The following is a 23924-nucleotide window of genomic DNA, read 5'->3' as shown; positions in this document are numbered from 1 at the left end:
ACCAAGAAAACACTTATGATATAGTACAGAGCATACCATTTTCAGAGGAATTCAAAGTTAATTTGATGAATATTGGGTTTGGAATGACTGAAACATCCAAAAACAAAGTAAAACAAAGCGATCGTAATAAAGTGTGGGTCCCACACTTTATTAGAATCGCTCTTTTTTGGATATCTCAGCCATTTCAAAACCAATTTTCATCTAATAACTGTTGAATTCCTCATAGAATTACATGCTCTTTCATATTTCATAAGAGGTTTCTCATTATCTCACCAGAAAATGTTAGAAACCTGAAATTAGGTCTCAACCAAAACTATACGATCCCTTTAAACAAGAACCAGATTGTATCAAAATGCAACAATGTGTGAGTGCTGTTGCTACTGTAACAAAATGCACATTTTGTATTTGCTAACACAAGGATCCCCAGCGAACACATTGATACTGGTCTATGTGAAAACACGCTACATCCAGTTGATGAAATTAAAAATTCCTGCATGTCAATAGACCTCTTCCTCTCTCAACCATCATTGATCAGTTTGGGTTAAAAATATGATCCTAATCTTCGGCTTGATGGGGGCAATTGCTCGGTGGGTGCTCTGCTGCCAATGATGGCTGCCCAGAGATTGCGCCCCGGGGAGCGCGGCGCTCCAGCCTAATCGCCACTGACGTCTATTTGATTAAATTCCATCCCAGCCTACTGCTGACATCACGTCCAGGACAGCAGTCGGGTGCCTGGCAGCAGGCGTGCACAATTCAAGGAACTGCATGCCTGATCCCATTAAACACTAGAACCGTGGAGGAGAGTTTTGTTGTTGTTCTTGTTGTTGTTTTTCTCTTCTCATTTCTCTTCTTCTTGTTTTTCTTTGGGGTGGGGGTGGGGGAGAATTTTATGTGTCTTTCTCAGAAAATAGACATTAGCAAAGATAGCTAGTCATAAGGGTATAGTCTTTAGAAATATAGTACACTGGATCTCCAACTACTGTGTGAATGGCACTTGGTACTGCCATGCACTATTCACAGCACACAGAAAGCCCTTCACACAGCACTTTACAGGTACAGTGCTGGAAAGACATGAACCACTCAACACTGCATAATGAAGCCTGGATTATTTGTCTGCCTTGAGACTGTTAGTACTTTTGAATAATTAGGGACTGATATGGAATATACAAAATAGAAACTAGAAGGAGAAAATGGATTGTATCACAAAAGCAAAAGCATTATAACTATCAAAACCCCCCCAAAAAAAGTGAAAGAGAAAAGAATGAATGTCAAATGTGTGGGAGCATCATAAAAATTGCCACAACTCACCTAGGATTTCTGATGTCAGGTAGTGACCTGTCCAAAGAGACCATATCACTGACCCGCTCATTGAAGCCATTGGCACTAGTGTCAGCCTTTGCTGACCGTTTCATGCTGTCGGTCAACTTGACGCCCACGCCATGTTCTCCTGGGCCTACGAGTAAAATGATTCAATTAATTAGAAAGCATGTAAGACAATAATCAGCAATTCAGAGATTTGCACTGGCTAAAAGAACTTGAAAGAATTTCATTTACAGGCATAATTTGCCATTTGCAGATGAAACAAAACCCAGCATTAGTGCTTTAAAATAGTTTTAAAATGTGAGTTAGGGATAGAAACAACCACTGTAAAAATTCTAATTGGTAAAATCGATGTTAAATATTGTTAAATACAAAATGCGAACAATAGTCATAATAAAAATGTTTCCAGACTAAACTGTCAGCAGCTACGGTTTATTGAGAAAAATACAGATAAAAACCTCCTTGTATTTTAGGCTTTATCGCGAAACTTTTAAATGATAGGATGCTTTGTGGTACAACAGACCTACACTATGCATTAAATGTCATATCTTGAAATTTTTTAAAATCACTGTTCCCAAAGGTAAATAGGACCTTTAAAATTCTGTTCATCATCTACAAAGAAGTGAAGAGGTCAAGTCCTGGTTTAAACACTAACATAATTGCCAAAACACTGATCTTAGAAGCATACATTGTACCTACAACCCTCCTTGCTCCTGTTATGTTACTAGGGCAATTCCCATTACATTAAAAACAAACAACACATATAAAATTTATACATTTGCATGTGCGGCACCCAAATTGTGGAAAGACCTACCTCTACAAAGTGGAAATTCAATATCACCAAACACCATCAAATGAACAATTAAAAGTACATCTTTCCAAAAAGATATTCATAAATTGTGAATATGTGTACTTGTACATCAGGAGCTCTTGGCAGCATGGTAGCATATTAATTCCTACGCTGTAGAATGATATGTTATCAATCAATTGATAATAACTTCCCTGTTTCAAGGTCTGGGTTTTGACACAGTGCCATTGGAAAAGCGTTAAACACAGTATTTGTGCAATTTTTGAGCAATGCAGCTGATTCAAATAAAGTACAAATACAGTGTATGTGCCTTGACTACGAGGGAGGTGCCCTCCATTATACAGTACTTTAATTACTTTGAACATCTCTTGATGCTGGTTGAAGATGGGACTTGGCATAAAAATAACAGACATCAAAGTTTTTGCAAGCCTTCTCTACTTTTGAAGTAACAAAATTAATTTTATAATGATTTGATTTGCATGCATCAGGCAAATACTTGTCACAATGGGAGAGTACACAGGATTTCTCCTTCTAAAGCAGATTGAATCACAATTGTAAATACAATGGCATCAGCTGCCAACAAAGGGGAATATACGAGATATCTTCAATTGCCAAATTTGAAAGAGTGTACCATTATCAAATACAATCTGAGAGTCATAATAACATTACATCATTGGATAGCTTAATGATGCACTCTTTCAAATTCTGCAGTGGGGGAAAAATGGTTGAAAATTCTCCTAAATCATTCATGTGGGCAACCGACAGTGACAAGTAAATGTGACATGTACACCACAAATAAAATTTTGACTTCTACATTGACCTTCTGTTTGTTTGTTTTTTCAAAATACTGCTATCAATGGGTGCAAGTGAAGGTTTTTACACATTGCATAAAAGCATACTATGGAGCATACACACGGTACTTGAGCATTGCACATTAAAATGAAATTTTCATCGATTCTATACAATCCTGGAAACCGAGCAAGGGATAATTTGCACCATGTATATTTAAATGTCATTTACAGAAGTGTCCATGTAAAATATTGGCTATTGTGCACATATACAAGTGTACAACAACTGTACGCTGTGCTGTGGTGGTGGCGGTGCTGTAAAGAAGGGTATCATAAAAAATTGAAGATATGTTTTCTCAGAGTAATTTGACAAACCCATCAAATGTAATGGGTGGTAATGATGGCTGTAAGGAACATACATGTACCACACACACAATGTTCTAACCTCAGGTTTTAGCATGCTGTTGAGAATGATTAAAAGACAAGATACCAGACTACACAACAGCGCGAGGGTTTCATAACTTGTTACCCTCCCTCAACAGCACTTTGAACTTTCAAATAGAATATTCTGTTCAATATGATTCTTCCCTTGCCAGTCATCATGTAAAATGTACATGATCTTTCTGCAGGGTATTAACCTGTCACTTATATTAATTTTAGTTTCTACCTAAGTTTCAATTTATCAAACTTGATGGCTTCCTGGTTTGACATTGCTTTAGTACAGTATACAGTACCAAACAGAAGTCTCAGACTTGTAACCCATGCACACTGTTGCTAAATGGTAGTAACCATACTACAGAGTAATGATGGTAAGGATGATGATGATAATAATAATAACGAGACATGAAAACTCGTCACATTGAGGACGAGTTAGGTGATACGCTCGTGGTCATCAGATGACGGTCATCTGCGATCGACAAAGAAAAGAATGTGATATAGGCACCTTGAAAATATATTGAGCGTGCATGCCAAACCGTTTCTGTAACCACTCGGCCACGGGTCATCCACGGAAATGGTAAGACAAAAAAAAAAATACACACAACAATGTATAGATATAACAGGGGGAAAGTCAATGCCCACTCAACTATTAAACGTGGCCGTGTGAACATCTATTGCATTGCTAGACGGAAAAGCGGCCTTGTAACGACTGAGGTCGCTATGCCATTTCTGGCAACTTGGGAAAAATACGTCCCGCAGACATAAAACCTATAATCGGCTGGTTTTTGATACCTTGCCTTTAATCACGCACGTGTGCAACCTTACGTCTCTGAGACGTCGCCTTTAACCTCTCAGTCATACGTCTCGACGAGAAAATATGAGGAACGTAAACTTATATGTGAAAGATGACTCAGGAATCGTTTCGTCCATCTTCCATTCTCATTTTCAGTTTTATCCTGCAAAATACTCAACCTGGTGAGAAGATTAAAAAAAATAAAATAAAATGTATGATTACTGCAGCTTATTGTCTCAGCTACAACATACTTAAATTTCAGAGGAAATTAAAATCAAGTGAGGTAAAGGTGCTTGAGCGTTATCGAGTCAATGCATGGATAAAAAACAAAAATCCCCTTTCATAGACATAACGTACAATCTTCGCTGATTTCGATATCTCGCCTTTAACCATACCTTCTAGCATGATGACGTCATCAAATTAGAAAATAACGATATGGACTTGAAAGTTGTTCAATGTATAACATATTCATCGTACGTTGTCAGTTTGCTATTGACATGACGATCAATCACATGAACATGAGGCAGCTATTAGTACCTGTATGAAATTATTATAGGCATGGTTATCAAATTCCCCTAAAATTTCCTTATAATTGCTTTATTTTTACACACAGTTAAGCTATCCCTTTAAACTCGTCACAGTTTAATTAGAATCATTAACATCATACATTAGTACCATATTCAGTTCCATAGCTGATCACGTTTGCTAATTAATTAAGATTAATTGTCTAGAATGTGTCATATGGCCAACCTGTATACACACGTATACACACACACAATGCTAAATGTATGTATCAAACCTCTGTAACACAACTTTGAACTAACTGTAGGAATTATCGCTGTACTTATCATCTATACTTTTTATCACTATCTGAAACTCCACAAAAACCACTAATTGACAAATAATCATCAATACAGAAGACTGACTTAAAGGAACAATTCAAATACCTTTTTTACAATGTATAGCTTGTTCCATGTATAAATCAGCACAAAGTAACCACGACTACATTGTGTTACTGAATTGATATGAACAAATTTCATTTTATTACAATATTTTAAATCAGTTTGAAAAGCCCAGCCTGCAAAATTTTGCAGCAGTCGAAGTAATGCAGTCTCCAACGCAAAACAAAGGGATACTATGTGAGTGTGTGCGTATAGTTGTGTTTACATGCGAACGTGATTTCTACATGGACGAAGGTGTAGTACTCCATTGAAGAAAAAACAAATTAAAAAAATAATTATTTTCTTTCGTGCTCTTGTGAGGTTCGAACCCGTACGTGTGCAACCTCACGTTTCTGAGACGACGCCTCTAACCACTCGGCCATACGTCTCGACGAGAAAATTAGAGGAACGTAGATTTATGTACGTGAAAGATGAATCAGGAATCGTTTCGTCCACATTCCATTCTCATTTTCAGTTTTAAATTGCAAAATTGTCAACCTCATGAGGAGATTTCAAAGAATAAAATGCATGATTACTGCAGCTTATTGTCACAGCTACAACATACTTAAGTTTCAGAGGAAATGAAACAAAATCAGCTGAGATAAAGGTGCTTAAACGTTGTTAAGTCAATGCATGGTTTAAAAAAAACTCACCTCCCATAGACAATACACGTAAACTTGTCCGATTTTGCGTCTTTACCTTTAATCACAATTTAAGGTATGATGACGTCATCAAATATCAAAAGCATGACATGGACTTAAAAGGCAAATGTTCAAAGTACAACATATCTGAATTTGGGATAATATTGAGCTTAAACAACAGAGATACGAGTAAATGAATGACAGAAACAGTACCTCAAAAAAATTAATTCCACTTTTTTGATTTCAGATGATGATATGATGACGTCATGAGTTTTCCTGGCAATATTGGTACTTGAAACGTTATTTCCAATTCATATGCTTTTGTAATATGCAATAGAAATATAGGGTCAATGGACGATTTAAAGAGCTATGCCGAAATAAACAAAGACATGTTTTTTCACTATATTTGCAGAAAGACGCGCGCGCGGAATTTCAACTTTGACGCCAGTGCATTTCTTTGTTATAGGTCAACATCGATCGGAAATCAATGGATATTGTTACTCAAAGTATCAGGAATCCAAATCAGTCAAAAAAAAATGCATTTTCATGTTGCTTACGCCCTCTGCGCGCGAAATTGCGCGGACGGACGCGCACGCGAGAAAATGTTTGAAACGCTTAAAATTGTCTGAAACTTCGAGATTTCCCATTGGGAAGTCGTTTTGAGCCTTTTAAAATTTTGACGCGCGCAAACGCGCGCGTAATGAAGACCTGGGTAACTAGCGTTAAAAAGTAAGATAGAGCGTGACCTGAACTTTATGTCCACCGAAAATGATACAGAAATGATATCCAGTTATGAAGTTATGATCGATCATGTGACAAGGTCCGAAAATCACAAAATGGCGCCTAGATGACGTCATAGATATGTTACTGTCATGAAAACCTTATTGTGGCTAGATTTTGTCATGAGACATGTTGACTGAAAATGTCATGTTATTCCGTAATGTCATTGTTGAGATATTGACGACACAAAATGTGGCAGAAAGAAAGAAGAATAAAAAAAAAGAGAAATTTTGGCAATCACAATAGGTGATACGCTGATAGCGTATCACCTAATAATAATAATAATAATAATAATAATAATAATAATAATAATAATGATAATGATGATAATGATACCAATAATAATAATAATAATAATAACAATAATAATAATGATAATAACAATGATAATGATGATGATGATAATGATAATACTACTACTAATAATAATAATAATAATAATAATACATGATGAACATAAGGACAATGACATAATCATTCTAAGAACAATAACATTAAACTAGAGAAGCACTCTGAGAGCGCAGATCTCCGCCAAGCAGCTCATTTCCACCACTTATTTTGTTCTTCCATAGAGATCAGTAATTTCACCCATAAATATACATGCTGAAAATTGCCCATTTTCCCAATATAGAAGCCTTTTGTTATGTCAGCAACTTCCAGCTGCATGGTGCGCCATGCCCTAGCAGAAACTAGAGCACGCACTTCAGTGGGCATGTATACGCAAACCTCAAAAAAGCTCAGCTTGAACTCCCAGGTTCATTGACCCTATCTACCTGCCAAAATATTGAAAATCCTTCATAAAATCCATAAAAATTCCCAGATTACTACTAAGATTCAATCTTTTGTTCCTCTGTCATTCTCAACCTTTCCTGTAGGAAGTTCCATCAAAATTCTTTTACAACTTTTTGCGCTATTTTGCACACGTACTAACCAACCAACCAACCAACAAACAAACGCTGATGAAAACATAACCTCCTCCCTTGGTGGAGGTGACTATAAATGCAAGATTCACATAGCACGTAATATGGACGTTTCTATATTACTAAACCTACAAATTTGTATTTCCAAGTTTGTCCACAGTTTCAAGATGAATGGTGATGACTGACAGATATAGGACATACTTGAAAATGACTTGAAGAATTACAGAAATACCTTCATTAAAAAAAAAATCATGGTGTGATACAAACTATAGAAAGAAAGAGTAAATTGTCCTAAACTCCTGGCAATCCACATCTCCACTTACCAGTTCTCTGCTTGTCGGCTTCCATGGCGGCGTGGTCATGCCAGTCTATTCTCTTTAACTCATGCTCACCAGCAGCAAAATTTACTGGGTTATCATTGATTGCTTCTGCATTCTGAGAGGTGAAATAATTGGGAAAGGCAAAAAAAAAAAAAAAGACGACGATCATTATCACATTACCATCATCTATTCATTTATTTAAACATACCAAAAATTCATAAAACAAATTTTGCAATGCAACATTAGAATGTGATGCACTGAACTAAGTTGTTTAACTAGGGCATGCTGCCTGCACTTTATGAAGGTGATTTTCCTAAAAGCTTACAAACATGTACATTGTACAGTGAATATTACACATTTTCTGAAGAGATTCACAATGTATGCCTTTGGCTTTACAACAAAATTTCTGGGTTTCTTGTTAAGTTTGTTTGATATTTTAATAAACATACATTCTCTGTGTCGGGAGAGGTTAGCTTTCAGTGTAAACAAAGAAAACCAGCTTCAGCTTTGGGGCTCACTGATGAGAAATATAAGTACTGACAGCAAATCTCAGAAATCACTGATAATAAAGAAAATATTCTTTTAGGCTGAAGTTACTTAGTAGAAAAGACAAATATCGATAGAGTTACAAAATTAGAAAAATAGCAAAAAATAAGTCTTACTCAGTACAAAAATATACAAATAAAAACATGTCAATATCTCATGGCAACTCAGGTGAAACTTGAGAAAGTCAGCATAGCAGAATTTCCCTTTCACTGTACATTTGAATACAGTATAATAATAGAAAGTAGGATAGTCTTGACACAGTGAGTGCAGCATATTTCAAATGTACAATGTGACTGGCATTGAGCATTTTGTACAGTGTACAGAGGGACCCCGCAGCAAAAGTCAAATTTCAGATCAAGTCCCCAACAGCAAGGGTCTCATTTGGAGGCAAGCACAATGTACATGATGTCATCTCCACCTACAGCTGTATGTTGGCAGTAATGAATCCTGAAAGTTTTCTTGTGACATGTACTTTGTTTGTTTGTTTTTTGTTTTGTTTTGTTTTTTTGCATACAGGTCTGGTCTTTTGATGCTGAGTTTATTGTTGTTGTTTTTTATTTGTATTGTTATTTACATTGCTCCAATGCAAATATCTCACAGTTAATACATTTCTAGCCAAGTGTGACTTTGGCACAAACATAAGCACAATACACTTCAGCACAGCTGTTTCTATAATGAATGTTGTACACATCTGTACACATACCTATACACAGTATTCTACAGCTCTGTAAACTCACGATTGCTAATCCATGCTTCCGTGTCTTTCTTTGACAATCAATGAAAGGATTATGTAAAGTTAATGGACCAGGCCAAGGTCAGAGGTAGGTATTGTAGCATGTATTAAAATATTTTGTTTCATGTAAAAGCATAGAACTTAATGTACACTAGCATGTACCACAGATATTATCTTATCATCCATGAATGTGGTCTTTTCAGTTAAAATCTCATCGACTACTGCATAAACAGCTCTGTCACCTCGCATTTCTAATTAACCTGAAAATGTTAGGATTGTAACTGTAAAGCTATGGTTTAGATATCAAACAATGTTTTCTCTTTTTTTAATTTATTTTGACAAGTTACTAAGAATATGACTGGAAAAAGTGACTGTACCATAACAATAACATTTCTGTGAGGGACTTAGCAAACAAGAAACAGGAATTGAAAACTAGAATGGTGTATTATGGCACAGCATGTTCCTAATCGGCATTCATGAAATAGATCTGGCAGTTTTGGGTTTCAGTGCACAACGAGCAAAGGATAAAGCACGAGTGAAGCTCCACTGAGAATATAAAACCTTGATTTTTTTTTTTTTTGCACCTCACAGGGAGACAGCAGAGTATCAAATTTAATACTGAATTCATCAGTTTAGGTAATGGCCCCTGTTACATGATCAGGTAAATGTTTGCGGTTAAGGTCTGAAGTGCAGGACTGCCTGCAATATAGTATGACATTTCTCACAAGATACTTTACAGTCAGCATACTGTTGCATTGGAAATTTTCACAAAATCAAGTAATGCAGCTGTAGTTTGTACAGCTGTATACTCAGTCAAGCAAGATGAATTTTATGTGTACGGGTACCAAGTATTTTATTTCACTGACTGCTGCATGTTATAAATGTAACTTTGCATGGTTATGTTATACCACAAAATACAAAATTATTTGTATGATATGTGCAATTTTTCAAATATATTAAAAAACTTAAAAATTGGAAAGTATCAAAATATCTTGCATTTGGCTTTACTCTCGAGGTCTATAGCCAAAACACTGCATAATGGTAAACCTTATAGTGCAGTAAACAGTGATGGTCAAATAGCAAAGACTGAATTTGGATTTAATACGTATTTGGTACACATACTATGTAATTTGATAAGTGCAGGGGCCAAACTTGGTAACATTATGACAACGCACAACAGCTGCTACTTATTCAGTGAAAGTGTCTATTACAGTGCCAGCTGTTTCCTCTCATTTGATTTTTGATATTATCAATCACAAATTAAAATGAAACACATTCAGAGACTGGAAATTAATAAAGGCTAGACTTTACGTACAGTGTCGGACATCACCAATACAAGTGTTACAGGAAAATTTATACACTGTAGTTCCATAATTTTATTTTACAATGTATGTTCAAAGTAAATTTTCAGTGAGACATTGGCCATTCTCTATGTCTGATTTTACTTTTTCAATGTGAACATGGGGTGGGGTTTCACTGATCACTGGAATAGCGGTACCAGAAATTATACTTTCAGCTCTGTAGGATCTACATTGTAGGCTCTTGCTATACATGTAGCTACATAATACATTGTATACACAGCTGTCAACTTTTGTAAAAGTCTTTCAGTACTTTGATGGCTGAAAATCAGTAATTTGCACCTTTTTTGAATGAAAATCAGTAATCCTTAACAGTGTAATAGAATAAATCACAGGCAGTGATTTCTAAACCAGTAATTTGCATGCAACTTTCAGTATTCTTTTTCCAATTTCAGTAGAAGTTACTGAAAATCAGTACTAGGTGGCACCTCAGAATATTGTATTCAATGCAACCATCAAATTGGCTGTCAATGATACAAAGTCTGTACTGGTTTCACATACACATTGTAGACTTTTAATAAAACAGACAACTTGCCAAGCCTCATTATGTAGTGATACTAGATGTATTATCTTATAGTACTATCAATAAATCAGGGGGGAATTCATGTAAGAAATGTATGAACTCAGGACAGCCACACTGTGAGGTTGCCCTGAGCGAATTACTCAAATGTACAGAAACTACTTTATGTTTCAATATAATAGATTCACAAAACATGTGCAGTTTCTGAGAAGTGTAATCATAAGTTACGTTCACAAGCAGTTGCAAAACTTGAAGTTAATACAGTAGGTCGAAAACTTAAAGGACAAGTTCACCTTCATAAACATAAGGATTGAGAGAATGCAACAATATTAGTAGAACAAATCAGTGAAAGTTTGAGGAAAATTGGACAATCGATGCAAAAGTTATGAATTTTTAAAATTTTTGTGTTGGAACCGCTGGATGAGGAGACTACCACAGCTTGTGAGTCATTTGCGTACAACAGTATAAAGAAAATGTATAAGAAAATTCAACATATTTTCACTTTTTTCGCATAATAAAAGAGCACTTGACTTGCCTCTTTCTAAAGGCAGGGGGAATAATATTACCCATAACATTTGTCGGTAACGAGTTAGGGGAATGTGTACTTTTTTCAAAAGATGGAATTTTGTAAAATTCTCTTTATATTTTCCTTATATTGTTGTACGCATGTGACATCGTACACTGCAGTAGTCTTCTCATCCAGCGGTTACTGCACAAAAACTTCAAAAATTCATAACTTTTGAACGGATTGTCTGATTTTCCTCAAACTTTCAATGATGTGTTCTACTAATATTGCTACTTTCTCTCAAACCTTATGTTTATGAAGGTGAACTTGTCCTTTAACTGTCAATGATATCAAGCTCCACTCATGAATTCATGACGCGGGTTCACACGCGCACCTAAACTTTAAGATACAACTTACGAGCGAGCCCCACTCGATGATTACAACAGAAGTGCAGTCTTTGTAAGATGACCTTACAAATGTATGCCCATACAAAATATTGCGGTGAACGAGACGCGAGGTTCACGCTAACTCATAAGCTCGTTGATTTTTGTGTGCACAAGGAGTGAAACTACAAGTTGGGACCCGCCGTGGCTCGTGGAGAGAACGTAAACCCTAAGATGTCTTGTGGTTCTAATCATTGACTAAACTTTAAGATTGCTAACTTTTGAGTGCGTCCACATGGTGCTAAACTACAAGCTAATCATCGAGAGTTAAGTTTTTGACCTAAGCTTAAAGTTTAGGAACAGCGTGTGAACCTAACTACAAAGTGTTTAGTCTTCCATCAGGGTTGTGAGTGGAGTTGAGCAAAAACAAACAAAACAAAACAAACAAAAAACTCCCCTGAAGATTCCAAAACTGCAGTGAAATATTAATTGGTTACTTGGATAACGTACTTCACAAAACAGACAGTGAATATTTCAAGTTTACTACAAATTTTTTTTTAATGCCTCGTCTTTTGTTTGTTTATTTTTTTCTTTTTATAGACATCCCCATGGGGAATTTTACTAATGGTGTAAGACTTACAAATACAAATCAAACTTTAAGGTCACTTGGAGATCCATTTCACACATCAATGCAAACTTTGATTAGAATGGAGTGAAGCACTTTGGGCATTTTATGTTAAGGTTGATCACTGACATCTAAAGGACTCTAATGTACATTTTGTACCATATGCAGCAGCCAGCTTTGGATGTTTCTGGCTACCCTTGGTCCATCATACTCTAAACCTCTTTTAAACCTTTCATGCACTGGGTAAAAGACATCCATTATCATCGACTGTCCAAGAAGAGTGCTATGTGAGTTTCCCTTGATGATCCACTCATGCAAACTTTATTAGGATGGTGTAGACCAAGATCTCCATTAATGTGCCTCCTATAATACATGTACATTGTACACTGTATGTACCAGTATGGGTACATGTCCCAGTAGTATTAGCCTGGTCAGAGTCACGTATACATTGTATGCACAAACTGTGTACCATGCATTAACATGTGAAGACATGGACAATACCCAATATGAGTACTTTGTACAATTCATTGTCATTTATATTATTCTCCAAAGTGAGGTACAGCTGTACATCATCATGTACAGTACTGTACCACAATTTAGCAGGTCTGTATCCGCTTTGAGATGAATCTCTGGGCTTTTAGAAAAGGCTTTTAAAATTACAGTTTCTCTGGAACCACCTAAACTTTGTACTTGTGTGTCCATTACCAAAATTTACAACTGAATTGGTATCCAGCCGGCCAGAACTTTGTGCCCTATACATGTGTATCTACATTATGCAGTGACCATCGGCATTTGGATCTGTGTTAATCTGAGATCTGGGTGTTGACGGAAAATAATGTGTGCTTCCTCATTGATTTCTGAGTGTTAGACCCCCATCCATCTGTGCTGTGTTCAAACAACATTTGTTATTTCTCACATCAATCACGTGTCAATATATTGATAATCTAAAACTAGCAATAGAAAAGCTTTGATATAGCTCTTTGCATGGTCGCCTTCTGTGCCATGAATAAGGGGTTATGCATGGAGGGAATATGTGACCGGCGACAACGGTTTCAGGCAAAAGTCGGGAATTTTGAAAATTCATTTTCTCACTGAATCTCATTGCCCATTTCCTAAGCTTTGCATTGATATAAAACACTTGTATTCTTCGGCACCATAAGTGGGCATAGAAAGAGAAATAAAATGCACTTTTTAAGTTGATAGCCTGACAAAATTGCGAAAAAACAGGCTTTGAAGATTCACCTCTTTCTCAAAGACAATGTCCGGGCGGCGATGCGAGGGGAGAATCACCCATCCGTACGATGGTGCCAATCGATGTTAAGCTCCGCCTCTAGCAACCACATCGCCTTCTGATTGGCTTACTGAGAGAGTCAAATTTCCCGGGCACCTTCCTCGGAGCTCAGCGTATGGAGCCGAAAAACAATGCATTTCGCTCGGGTTTGTTTACCATTACGTCTTTCAAGATGGCGAATACGATAATTGCACGTATGGTGTACATGTATGTACAATGTTCATGTGTATGGTGCACGCATTACGCAATGGCATCCACATGCCACTGCCGTGTGCATGTAACAGGAGCGGTGGCAAATCCACACATTTACAAATCGCGTTTTCATTGTGGTGCCTTTTTAAGGCAGAAAATTGCTAGTGCTGGTGAGGGTCACGCTTCCTGTTTGTTTTGCTTTTACAAGACATGCATATGTTGCTTTGTTCGGTGGTGCTAATTAAATTAAAACAAACAAACAAACAAACAAACAAACACGACTCGTTACTTTGGTGCGATCTTGACGTGTAGTATGTGAATATGATTGGTTACATGTGACGGCTCCTTTCCTCTCATCTACCTTCCATTGAGTCAGTCTACTGTCATAATTTTTACTGCATGTACAAGTAGACAAATTTGAGAATATTTAGTTTTCTTTTCACACGATTATGTCATGCTACATGATTTTTGTTTCACTTCCGTTGTCGAACATTGCGGTAGAATAGTTCGGATAGAAAGCCAAACGAAGAGCACGCACTACAGAGCAAGCGTATAAACCACTATAGTAAGAACAATGGAGCGTGCACGCGTGGACAAAGCATTCCCCAAATGCTGCAACTGGTGCCGAATTATGTAAATGTATGCGACGCACCAGCCAATTGCATGCGAGACCCTGCGCCGTAGCAACGCTGAGGATATTGGCGCGGCGTTCGAAAGAAGCTCGAAACTGACGGGTGCGATCCAACATAGGGTGCTTAAAATTCCATTTTCGATAGGAAAAACTTAGTCTTATGCTATGAAATTTGGTGTAGATGTAGAAAACATATCAAAGATTCGATTTCTGCAAAAAACCTAAATTGACAAAAATAATGGTCAAAATCTTTGTACCCCGCCTAGGAGGGAATTTGCTCTTGCGACTTTTGCCTGAAACCGTTGTCGCGGGTCACATATTGTAAAAGTGGAAATTTTCTCAGTGTGGCATGTCTATGCATTTCGCGCGATAAAAAACAGGTGTGAAAATAAAAATATGCAAGTTTTTGTGCTTGTTATAGTATTCTATATGTAATACTATTCTCTTTTGATTCCACAGAATTGAAAATATCAAAAGTTACTACATCTGTAGTGCAAAAATTTTTGCCTAGCTACAGCATTTGTACAATAGTCCAGTCAATATTGTGTGTATTGGTCATTGCTTCCATACATGTACAAAGCTTCAGCCTGGACCAATTAAAACAAGCATAATGATGTACAGTGTACAAAATATTGCATGGATGCATTCTATCATACAGCGCACTATCAATCAAAAACAGAAGGTCACTTCCAAAACAGCACATGGAAGAAACTATGTGTATCTGAACATGGACCTACATGATCTGAAGTACTTATGACTGCTACACTGTACATGTAGTTGACTGGGATAATTCCTTCTTGCACAATCCCAACATTCTGAAAAATACCTGTACAGTGGTACAGCTGAAAGTCTTTGATTTATAACGACAAACATTGTAGGATCAATTTTTTAAGATACAGTAATCCTGTTTATGAAGAAATGTTTCCTTGTCTATTTCTATATCCTTCTCAAACCAAATTGAATTGCCACTGGACTTTCCTACAGCTGTAGCTGTGCACTATGGATGCAACCTGTGCAACCAAGCAAAAGTCAGCTTCCATCTCCACTGGATAGCTAAAGTTATGACTTGGTAGCCACACACTGACACTGCAGCAAAAGTTATGTAACTTCAGCCTTGATCTTGACCTTTCAAGCATCAGTAAATCTTTATTTTGACAAATGACATTTCTTCATCAAATACATTTGTCAAGCAACCTTTGATATTAAACTTTAATGCAATCATTTCACATGAACAACTGTTGAATTATTTTTCTTCCCCCCCCCCCCCCCCCCAAATCATATCACATTAAAATGTCAATTGACATTTCTGGTTAAAGTTGCTGTTTGAAAAAGCTGTAAAAGTAGAAATTTTTGCAATATGTGGAACTTTTCACACATTTCACACAACCAGAATCTAGCACAAAAATAAAAACATAAATATCTTTGCTTGTTATATGTACCACTATACAATTTAGTGTCTTGATTTTTAAAATGCAGAATGACAAACATGCCAAATTCATAATACCTGGCAGAGTGCACAAAATTACTTGCACAAAAATATCCAGTATTTATTTTGGCCAAAGTTCAGTGACCTCTGACCCCGAGGGATGCCCTAGATCTAAAAAAGACAAGTATACTATCAACAAAGTCTACCAAGAATGTTTCCTTACATCAAAACAGCAAGAGATATGAAGATCCAAGGCACACAGACAGACAGACGAAACCATGAATGGACCCCCAAACACACTGAATAATTCTTCTGACCCTCTATAAGGGGCAAGCATAAAAATAAGCAAACAAAAAAGCAATCAATCAAAATTCAGGTATGATACATGTACCAGTATTCAAAATCCAAAATATATACTGACTACATACTCCACATCAAGTGTTTGCCCAAGTTCTCAAGATTTGGCCCTCTCATGGGGATCACTTCAAATGCCATTACCACTGACTGTGTTCCAGCAGTTGCCATTGGTCACGACAATGTACATAATGGTAGCAATGAACTAACAGGAGGAAAAAAAAACCCAAATAAAATAAAATGACTCTCATTTGACAAGTAGGGGCCTACTGTCCCTTCATACACATGGATTTCTTTAAAGGAATAGTATAGTTTTGATTGAGATGGGGCTTTAGGTTTCCAACTTTTTGTGAGATAATGAGAAACCTCTCATGAACATTTTCTAAGACGAGTTCAAAGTTTCTACAATGAAAATCAGTTTTGAAATGGCTGAGATATCTAACAACAAAGACGTCCTAATGAAAGGTGGGACCCACCTTTTGTTAGGACTACTTGGTCTTACTTTATTTTGGACATCTCAGGCATTTCAAAACTGATTTATATCATATAACTTTGAATTCCTCTTTAAGGCCAAGTAAAAAAAGAAACCAGTTTCTCGTCCTCGCGCGCATCGATTTTGGCCGCCGCATCGATTTTTTTACTATTTGCTATTTTCAAAATGGCGCTGAAAATACCAAGAAATTCATAATTCTCGTCCCAGCCCTCTCCCCGCACGCATCGATTTTCAGTTGCCACATCAACTTTTTTGATATTTACTATTTTTTTGGCCGCCGAAAAAAAAAATCGACAATTCACCTACCAATCGTGATGTCTCATTTCTAATTACGCCTTGCGTCCTCTACTTAGATGTAGTATAGCTGTAGCTTCCGTAGTGCGTATGTAATAACGCATGCATTTCACACTGCGAGCTCGGCAAGAAGGAATGACCGATAAAAGCAGTCGAACTGTAGTTGGTTGGGCGCGGGCGGGCCTGGGCTGTGATGTACAGCGCACTCGGTACGTCGTGAACGCGATAACGGCAACATTTTTGCGAACAATCGCTGATATTCCACGCATATTTCGCGCATTGTTCGTATTTTTCCCCGTTTCTCATATTTTAAGCGGATGAATTGTACTGTACAAATGCTTGTGAGGATTGTATCGAGTTTGTATACATTTTCATGTCATTGTGACTATGTGCATGTGTGTGCAGTGTCGGAAGGTACGGTGCCAGTGCAGTGGCCGTGCCGGCCGCGTATGCGTGTCTAGTCTGTAGCTGTCAGGGTCCCCATCCCCTGGTCTGTCAGCTGTCTGCACGCACGTATGAACACATTCGAATGTGTAGAGGCCCGTACACTCTGCTCTGTAACGTTGCATCTGCCGGCGATGTATTGTTCTATTTTGAAGAGAAAATGAATGCGCTTTTCCAGCAAATGTAGAATTATTAAATGGGTGTATCTACAAAATAAATAACTTTTCCATGGATTCTGGTTTGTCTCGTATTTCTGCGGGATACTTTTCTTTTTACGATGTAAATTCACGGACATGGCCGTGAGTCGTATCACCTGTAGTGTGGTATACAATCATTCATCATCCAAATGATGAGTGATTATCAAATGTCTTTTTAGAACATGAAGAAACATCTTTAAATGTTTAATGCTATAATGCCATATCAGTATTTTGACATCCATCTGCAATTGTACAAGCCAGTTTCCAGTTGAATGTGCTACAATTGTACTGTGAAGAGATGCAGATCCCACATTGCCGGCTGTGTGGACACAAAAAGTCACAAACACCAATGATAAATAAAGCAGTGTTTTGAATATCATGGAATTTATTTCAGTCGTACATTTGTTGAAAGACAGGTTTTATACCTGTTTCAATTAATAGCACAATACATCAGAATTGCAAGTACACTGGTATCAGAAATGCCATTACAACACTAAATACCAGTATTAAGATGGTCATTTTCCCTTGACATCTGTAGTGGAAAGAAAAAGCAAATGTATTTCTGCATGCATGAAGTTTCATTTCAAGTATGGTACATATATTTATTTGTTTGAAAATGCACAGAGTGCAGGCAAGACATACACTTGGGACCTGGTCTCTCATAACACAGCTACCAGAGTGATATTTCATTTCATAAATTGGATATAGAAAATAGTAAAGCCCTCTCTCATTACCTTTCTCAGAATTACAGGACGAGAAACACATATTACTTCAATTTTGACAATCCTCGAAAAAATAGTAAGATATCAAATAGTAAGGACCTCCCTCATCGCCTTGCTCAAAAAACCCGGACGAGAAACTGCTTTCTTTTTTTACTTGGCCTAATATTTGTAAGAGGTTTCTAATTATATCACAAAAACTTGAAATCTGAATCCCTCATCTCAACCAAAACTATTAAACACCCCTTTACATCTCCTATTTTAGCCTGTCTGACACACCTACACTGTACTTTCATACAATTATGGACTGAAAAGAGGCCTGAGCTTTCGACCTGGGAAGAATCTTTGTCAACTAGGCAAAATGACCATGTTATACTCCATTTCACTCCACTGACTTGCCACTATTGGATAAGCAGTTTTCAGCAGGCTCTTTTATTGCTAAGATACTGCACTGTACATTCAGACAATATGACTGAAGATGTGTCAAATCCTCTGACCGAACATTTACCTTCACCCTCTATAGCAATTCATGACGGAATTCAATCTGCCTAATCAATACAGTGTCTGCATCTATTTTTTGCAGTCATTAATGAAGTACTGGACATGCTCGTATTACGTGTAGAAGCAAGCTATCACAAGACAGATCCGAGATGGTTTTCACTCCCCTCTGAAGGAATAGGCAATGAACATAGAGTGCCTCACCTATTACCTGAAAGCAGGGCTCGACACTAACGGTGGCCCGGTGGCCCGGGGCCACCAAAAATGAAAGTCGGGCCACCAAATTTTAAAAAAGGGCAAATATGGTGGCCCGCCTCGGGCCACCAACATTTTTGAAAAGTATGTCAATAAATTCGTAACTTTTTGCGCCGGAAATTAGCTGTTAAATTTGTTCAAAGGATGGATGAAAAGGACTGAATGAGTGCCTGAGAGTGAGTGTTGCAAGTTTGTTGAAGTTTATGAGTAGATATGTCCAACTTCTAATTCTTACTATCATAAATCTTAAATATTTGACTCATTAAAAAAAAAGGACTTTTAATGTTTTTTATTGGGTTTTTTTTCGGGACACCAAATTTTTCTCTCGGGCCACCAAAAATTTGAAATTTAGGATTTTGGTGGCCCCATCGGGCCACCAAACAAAAAAGTTAGTGTCGAGCCATGCCTAAAGGCACAAATGTTGCGGCCTGATTGAACCAGGGACTTCAAGACTTCAAGACTGTGGTCATATCCACTGATCCACAAAGGCCCTCAGTTGATAAAACCTTTTTTTTACTACAATTTCAATGACTAATTTGCAATAGAATACCCAGAAATGATTTACATATAATTAGTCATTTCAAGCAACAGTAATCTAGGCTTTGATCAAGTTAACCACTATACTTCACAAATATCATGTAAAAAGACATCCCAACAATACTGTGTTTCATGTGAGGATGGTTTTGACTTTTAATAGTCACTGTAAAATTCAGTAAAGAGCTGACATTAAACATGCTTGCTTGCTTGCTCGTTTGTTTATTTGTTTGTTTTAGAAGACCCTAGATAATATCCATCCCTCAGTGGCTTGCCCTTGTTTTTAAAGTGTTGATTTGGAAGGTACGATGATGTATTTACTGTAAAGGGGCAAACTTGGCAGTGGCATGAATTAGAATTTTTCAAAATCTTATCAAAGACACTTGCACATTTACGTACTTGAAAAGTGTTGTACTTAATATACATACATGTAATACACTGTTCATCACGTATATAACGTAGGATTTCTCATACAGTCGTACTCCGACAAATACCTGGCACAAAAGCATAAATTTTATCTGCATCACTTGTAAATTACAGGTACCCTTTCCTCACCAAATGGTTCACATTTTTTAATAGATTGCTATGTACATGATCCTACAGATGATTTTAATGTTGTGAATTAATTTGTATCATGAAATATACAGGGCAACTGTAGACTACTTTGGAATGTGTTTAAAGTGTTTCATCCATCTTGCATTATATGTATTGTACATACTGTATAGGCTATATATTTCGCGGGGGTTTTATTTTCGCGAATTTCGCGAGTCGGGAGCTATTCGCGAGATTAACAACACGCGAAAATATTACCTTCCAAGGAAGCCCTTGCCTTGATGATACAAACATTTCAGTACTACAGTACTGTATAGTATACCATGTCACGGCTTACCGAACAGACCATACTGGCTAAGCTTGTTCACGCACATCCACGTCTACTTACGAATACTGTAGAGAGCCAATCCATTATCGCAAGGGGACCACTCGTCAGAAGTCTAGCGCGATGGACTTAACCACTTCAAAAATGTTGAATTCTAACTTACTAGTTCGCAGAGTTTGGTAAGTTTTTTTCATGCAGTGTATAACTAGTATCATTCTTATTTGCTAGTAAGTTGAAAATTCACACTTTCTTTGCCACTTCATATTTTCTCTGGTCCCCCAATCGCGAATTTAACCACTCGCGAAAATGTGTGACAGCGGCAATTCGCGAAAATTTATGTACGCGAAAATTATAGCGTATACAGTAGTTCTGTAAGATCGGGACTTGGCATTCCATAACTATCGTGGTGACACTCCGTTGTCAATGGACATCACTGGATTTGGCACTGTCTAGAAATCTGAAACCTTCAAATCTTCATTTTGGAGAACTCATTCAAAAAAACTAATGGAAGCACTAAAGTTAAGTCCGGCCAAAAGACTTTTTGGATGGGACAAAGAATTTTGGCTGCTAAATGACTCAGTCTATCTTGTGTACAGTACAATCCACCATATTAAGCATTAAAACTGGTTGCATGACAATTTTGCATTTACAGCAAACATTAACGTGGCACTGAGTAGGAATAAACATGACTGTGGCACTCTGTCAAAGGCAAGTAAACATGACAGTGGCACTCTATCAAAAGAAAGTAAACACAGCATGACACATCAGTGTTAAATTCTCTCCAGGAGCAAACCTAAATCATTGAAAAAAAAAAATCCCTTTTAAACCATTATGGACTCGATGCCATACAGATGTGACTGACGGAAGACAAAGACTTCTGAAAATGGAAAATTATCTTTTTTTAGTAACATCCAACATTCAACTGCAACACAATAGTTGGTCGTGAAATTTGGCAGTGAGAGAAATAAAAAGGCAGAATTTGGCCGTAAAATAGACTGATTTAGGCCCTGAAGACTAGTGGCGATCTGGCAACCCTTGTCGAGCGACATCTACACTGTAGCTGAAATGCACGCAGGATACTGAGCCGGAGGTTATTCTTCCCTTTTCTGGAAGAGAAATACACATTAAACAATGTACACCCTCATGAAAGTTTGGTAGCCCAATCAGGTCACCAAAACATATCATTTCTCCAAGAATGGTGGCCTACATTGTACGCCACCACTAATGCTGAGCCTTGCAAGAACCATCTGACTCTAAACACACCAGCGATTAAAGCATTGCTACAAAAAGAGTGCTTCTTATTTTTTTTTTTCGATTACACCAACTGTAGCTCCCTTCTACAGACAACAAAGTATTGTATGTTGTAATCGACTTGGTAAATTATTGTCACAGACTAATTGTGCATACCATACTCTTGAAACCAATCTCATACTTTTCACAGCAAATCATACATGTATCATGTAGTCTGTTTGACTTGCAACATACAATGATTTCAGCATGGCATTTAAAGGCAGTTGTTGTTTTTGTTGTTTTTATATATTAAGGCGTGTCATTCAGATGTGAATATTTACGCCTTTATCTTTATAATATCATTATTTTACATATAACTAATTTCTCACAAAAAATACACTTTTTGCAATTATTTTTATGCGTGCTATATGTCTGCTGTTATATGGTTGGGGCAAAAGTTCTGGTGCATGCTGATGGCAAACTCTGATCAGCCCGGCTCGTTACATTGAGCAGGCTTCTCGGTCGCGCACACATACCTAGATCCCTCATTTGCAAGAGTAAGAGAACATAGCCTAATTCCAAGTCACTCACTGGTATTATTATTTTTTTTTACCTTTCCTTCAATCCTTTCTCGTCTGAGCATCATTCTTTCTTCACGATGTTCAATTGGGTCCTCCGCCATGAAATTCAGCTGCGGGTTTCGATTGCGACGCAATGCATCATGGTCCCCCTTATCGGCGTCCAGACTAGTAGCGCTCCAGACGTAAAATAACACAAACATAGCAATGAAGACGACAACACCAAAACGGATCACCCGCTTGGTTCGAATCCTGAATATATTCATGGTCGGGTTTTTGTTTCTTTCTTTCTTTCTCGAGTGAACAACGATGCTGTTGAGTTCAAACAGTACACGTATCAAATGGGTTTGTAAATACTGACTGGAATCAAATAATGAGATGAAGATACATGATTGTTAGCTGTCTCCACACTTGAGTGTTGTTTGGAAAGAGAAAGCAAATTGAATCTCTGGGCAGAGAGAGGCCAGGGGCATGTCCTCGGAACCTTCAAGTCCACAGGTTGTTGAGGTGCAATCCAAACAAGGACCAATCACGCGACGCAACAAACTGGGCATGCTCATGCTGCCTTCCTCCAGATTCTTCTCGCTGTTTCTCTGACTTTTCACGCTTCACATGTCTCTTCCTTGAGATGTCCAACTATCTGTATGTTAAATCAAAGCAAAATAGTGAACTTACTTCTTTAGAAGACATGCAAATTACAAACTCTGCACAAAGTGCTATAAACAATTACAATATCAATATCATTCTCAGGCAGCATAAACACCATTCCCACTTACACACAATTACCACCATAAACACTTCTACTCGCCCACTCTACAGCAACATCTAAAGAACAGACATAACAATTAATCAGTACCGGTATCATTGCAACCATTTCTGTACGTTCTCTGACCATGTATATTTCTACATATACTTTGAAAGAGAATGCCTTGAAAACTGTTATTTCTGTATATTTCTGCTTATAAACTACTTCAGTTCGGGAAACCCACTCACAAGGGGGGCCCCTCCTTATAAGTAACCCGTCCCCCTTATAAGTAACCCCGTCCCCCTTATAAGTAACCCCCGGGGCACCCCCAAGGAGTCTCCACGCTTTTTTGCAATGCAACGCGAAAATGAAAGGACTGCGGCAATTCGCTTGATTATGTCCATAAAGCTTCACAAGTTTCCTAGTTACTCACGAAATTTGAGCAAAATCGGTTTGAGGCATCATATCTAAAATCATGGATTTAAATGCGATGTCAAACGACCCATGCGAATGCTGAAATGCGAGCGATTACTGGCGTGAGTGTCGCCAGGCGCGGCGGCGCGGTAATGTTTGAGTGCAGACGTGGCGACTGAGTACGGAGACTTTCGTACTCAGTCGCCACGTCTGCACTCAAGCATTGCCGCGCCGCCGCGCCTGGCGACACTCACGCCAGTAATCGCTCGCATTTCAGCATTCGCATGGGTCGTTTGACATCGCATTTAAATCCATGATTTTAGATATGATGCC

The 23924-nt window shown here is 37.6% G+C and overlaps 1 protein-coding gene across 1 annotated transcript; it reads right to left on the bottom strand.

The window, feature by feature from the left end:
- Positions 1-1290: 1290 nt before the first annotated feature.
- Positions 1291-23046, bottom strand: LOC139727235 (putative polypeptide N-acetylgalactosaminyltransferase 10). The gene is made up of 3 exons (XM_071638191.1): positions 22468-23046; positions 7753-7864; positions 1291-1453 (listed from the first exon to the last, which is right to left on the bottom strand). Exons 1-3 carry the CDS (start codon positions 22696-22698, stop codon positions 1305-1307), a joined length of 492 nt encoding a protein of 163 aa, XP_071494292.1. The 5' UTR covers positions 22699-23046; the 3' UTR covers positions 1291-1304.
- Between the last annotated feature and the right edge of the window lie 878 nt (positions 23047-23924).

Source organism: Diadema antillarum, unplaced genomic scaffold (genome assembly GCF_040938485.1).
Source record: "Diadema antillarum isolate AM-2024a unplaced genomic scaffold, OU_Dant_1.0 seq00000124_RagTag, whole genome shotgun sequence".
Classification (NCBI taxonomy): domain Eukaryota; kingdom Metazoa; phylum Echinodermata; class Echinoidea; order Diadematoida; family Diadematidae; genus Diadema; species Diadema antillarum.
This window is presented reverse-complemented; position numbering and strand designations above follow the sequence as displayed.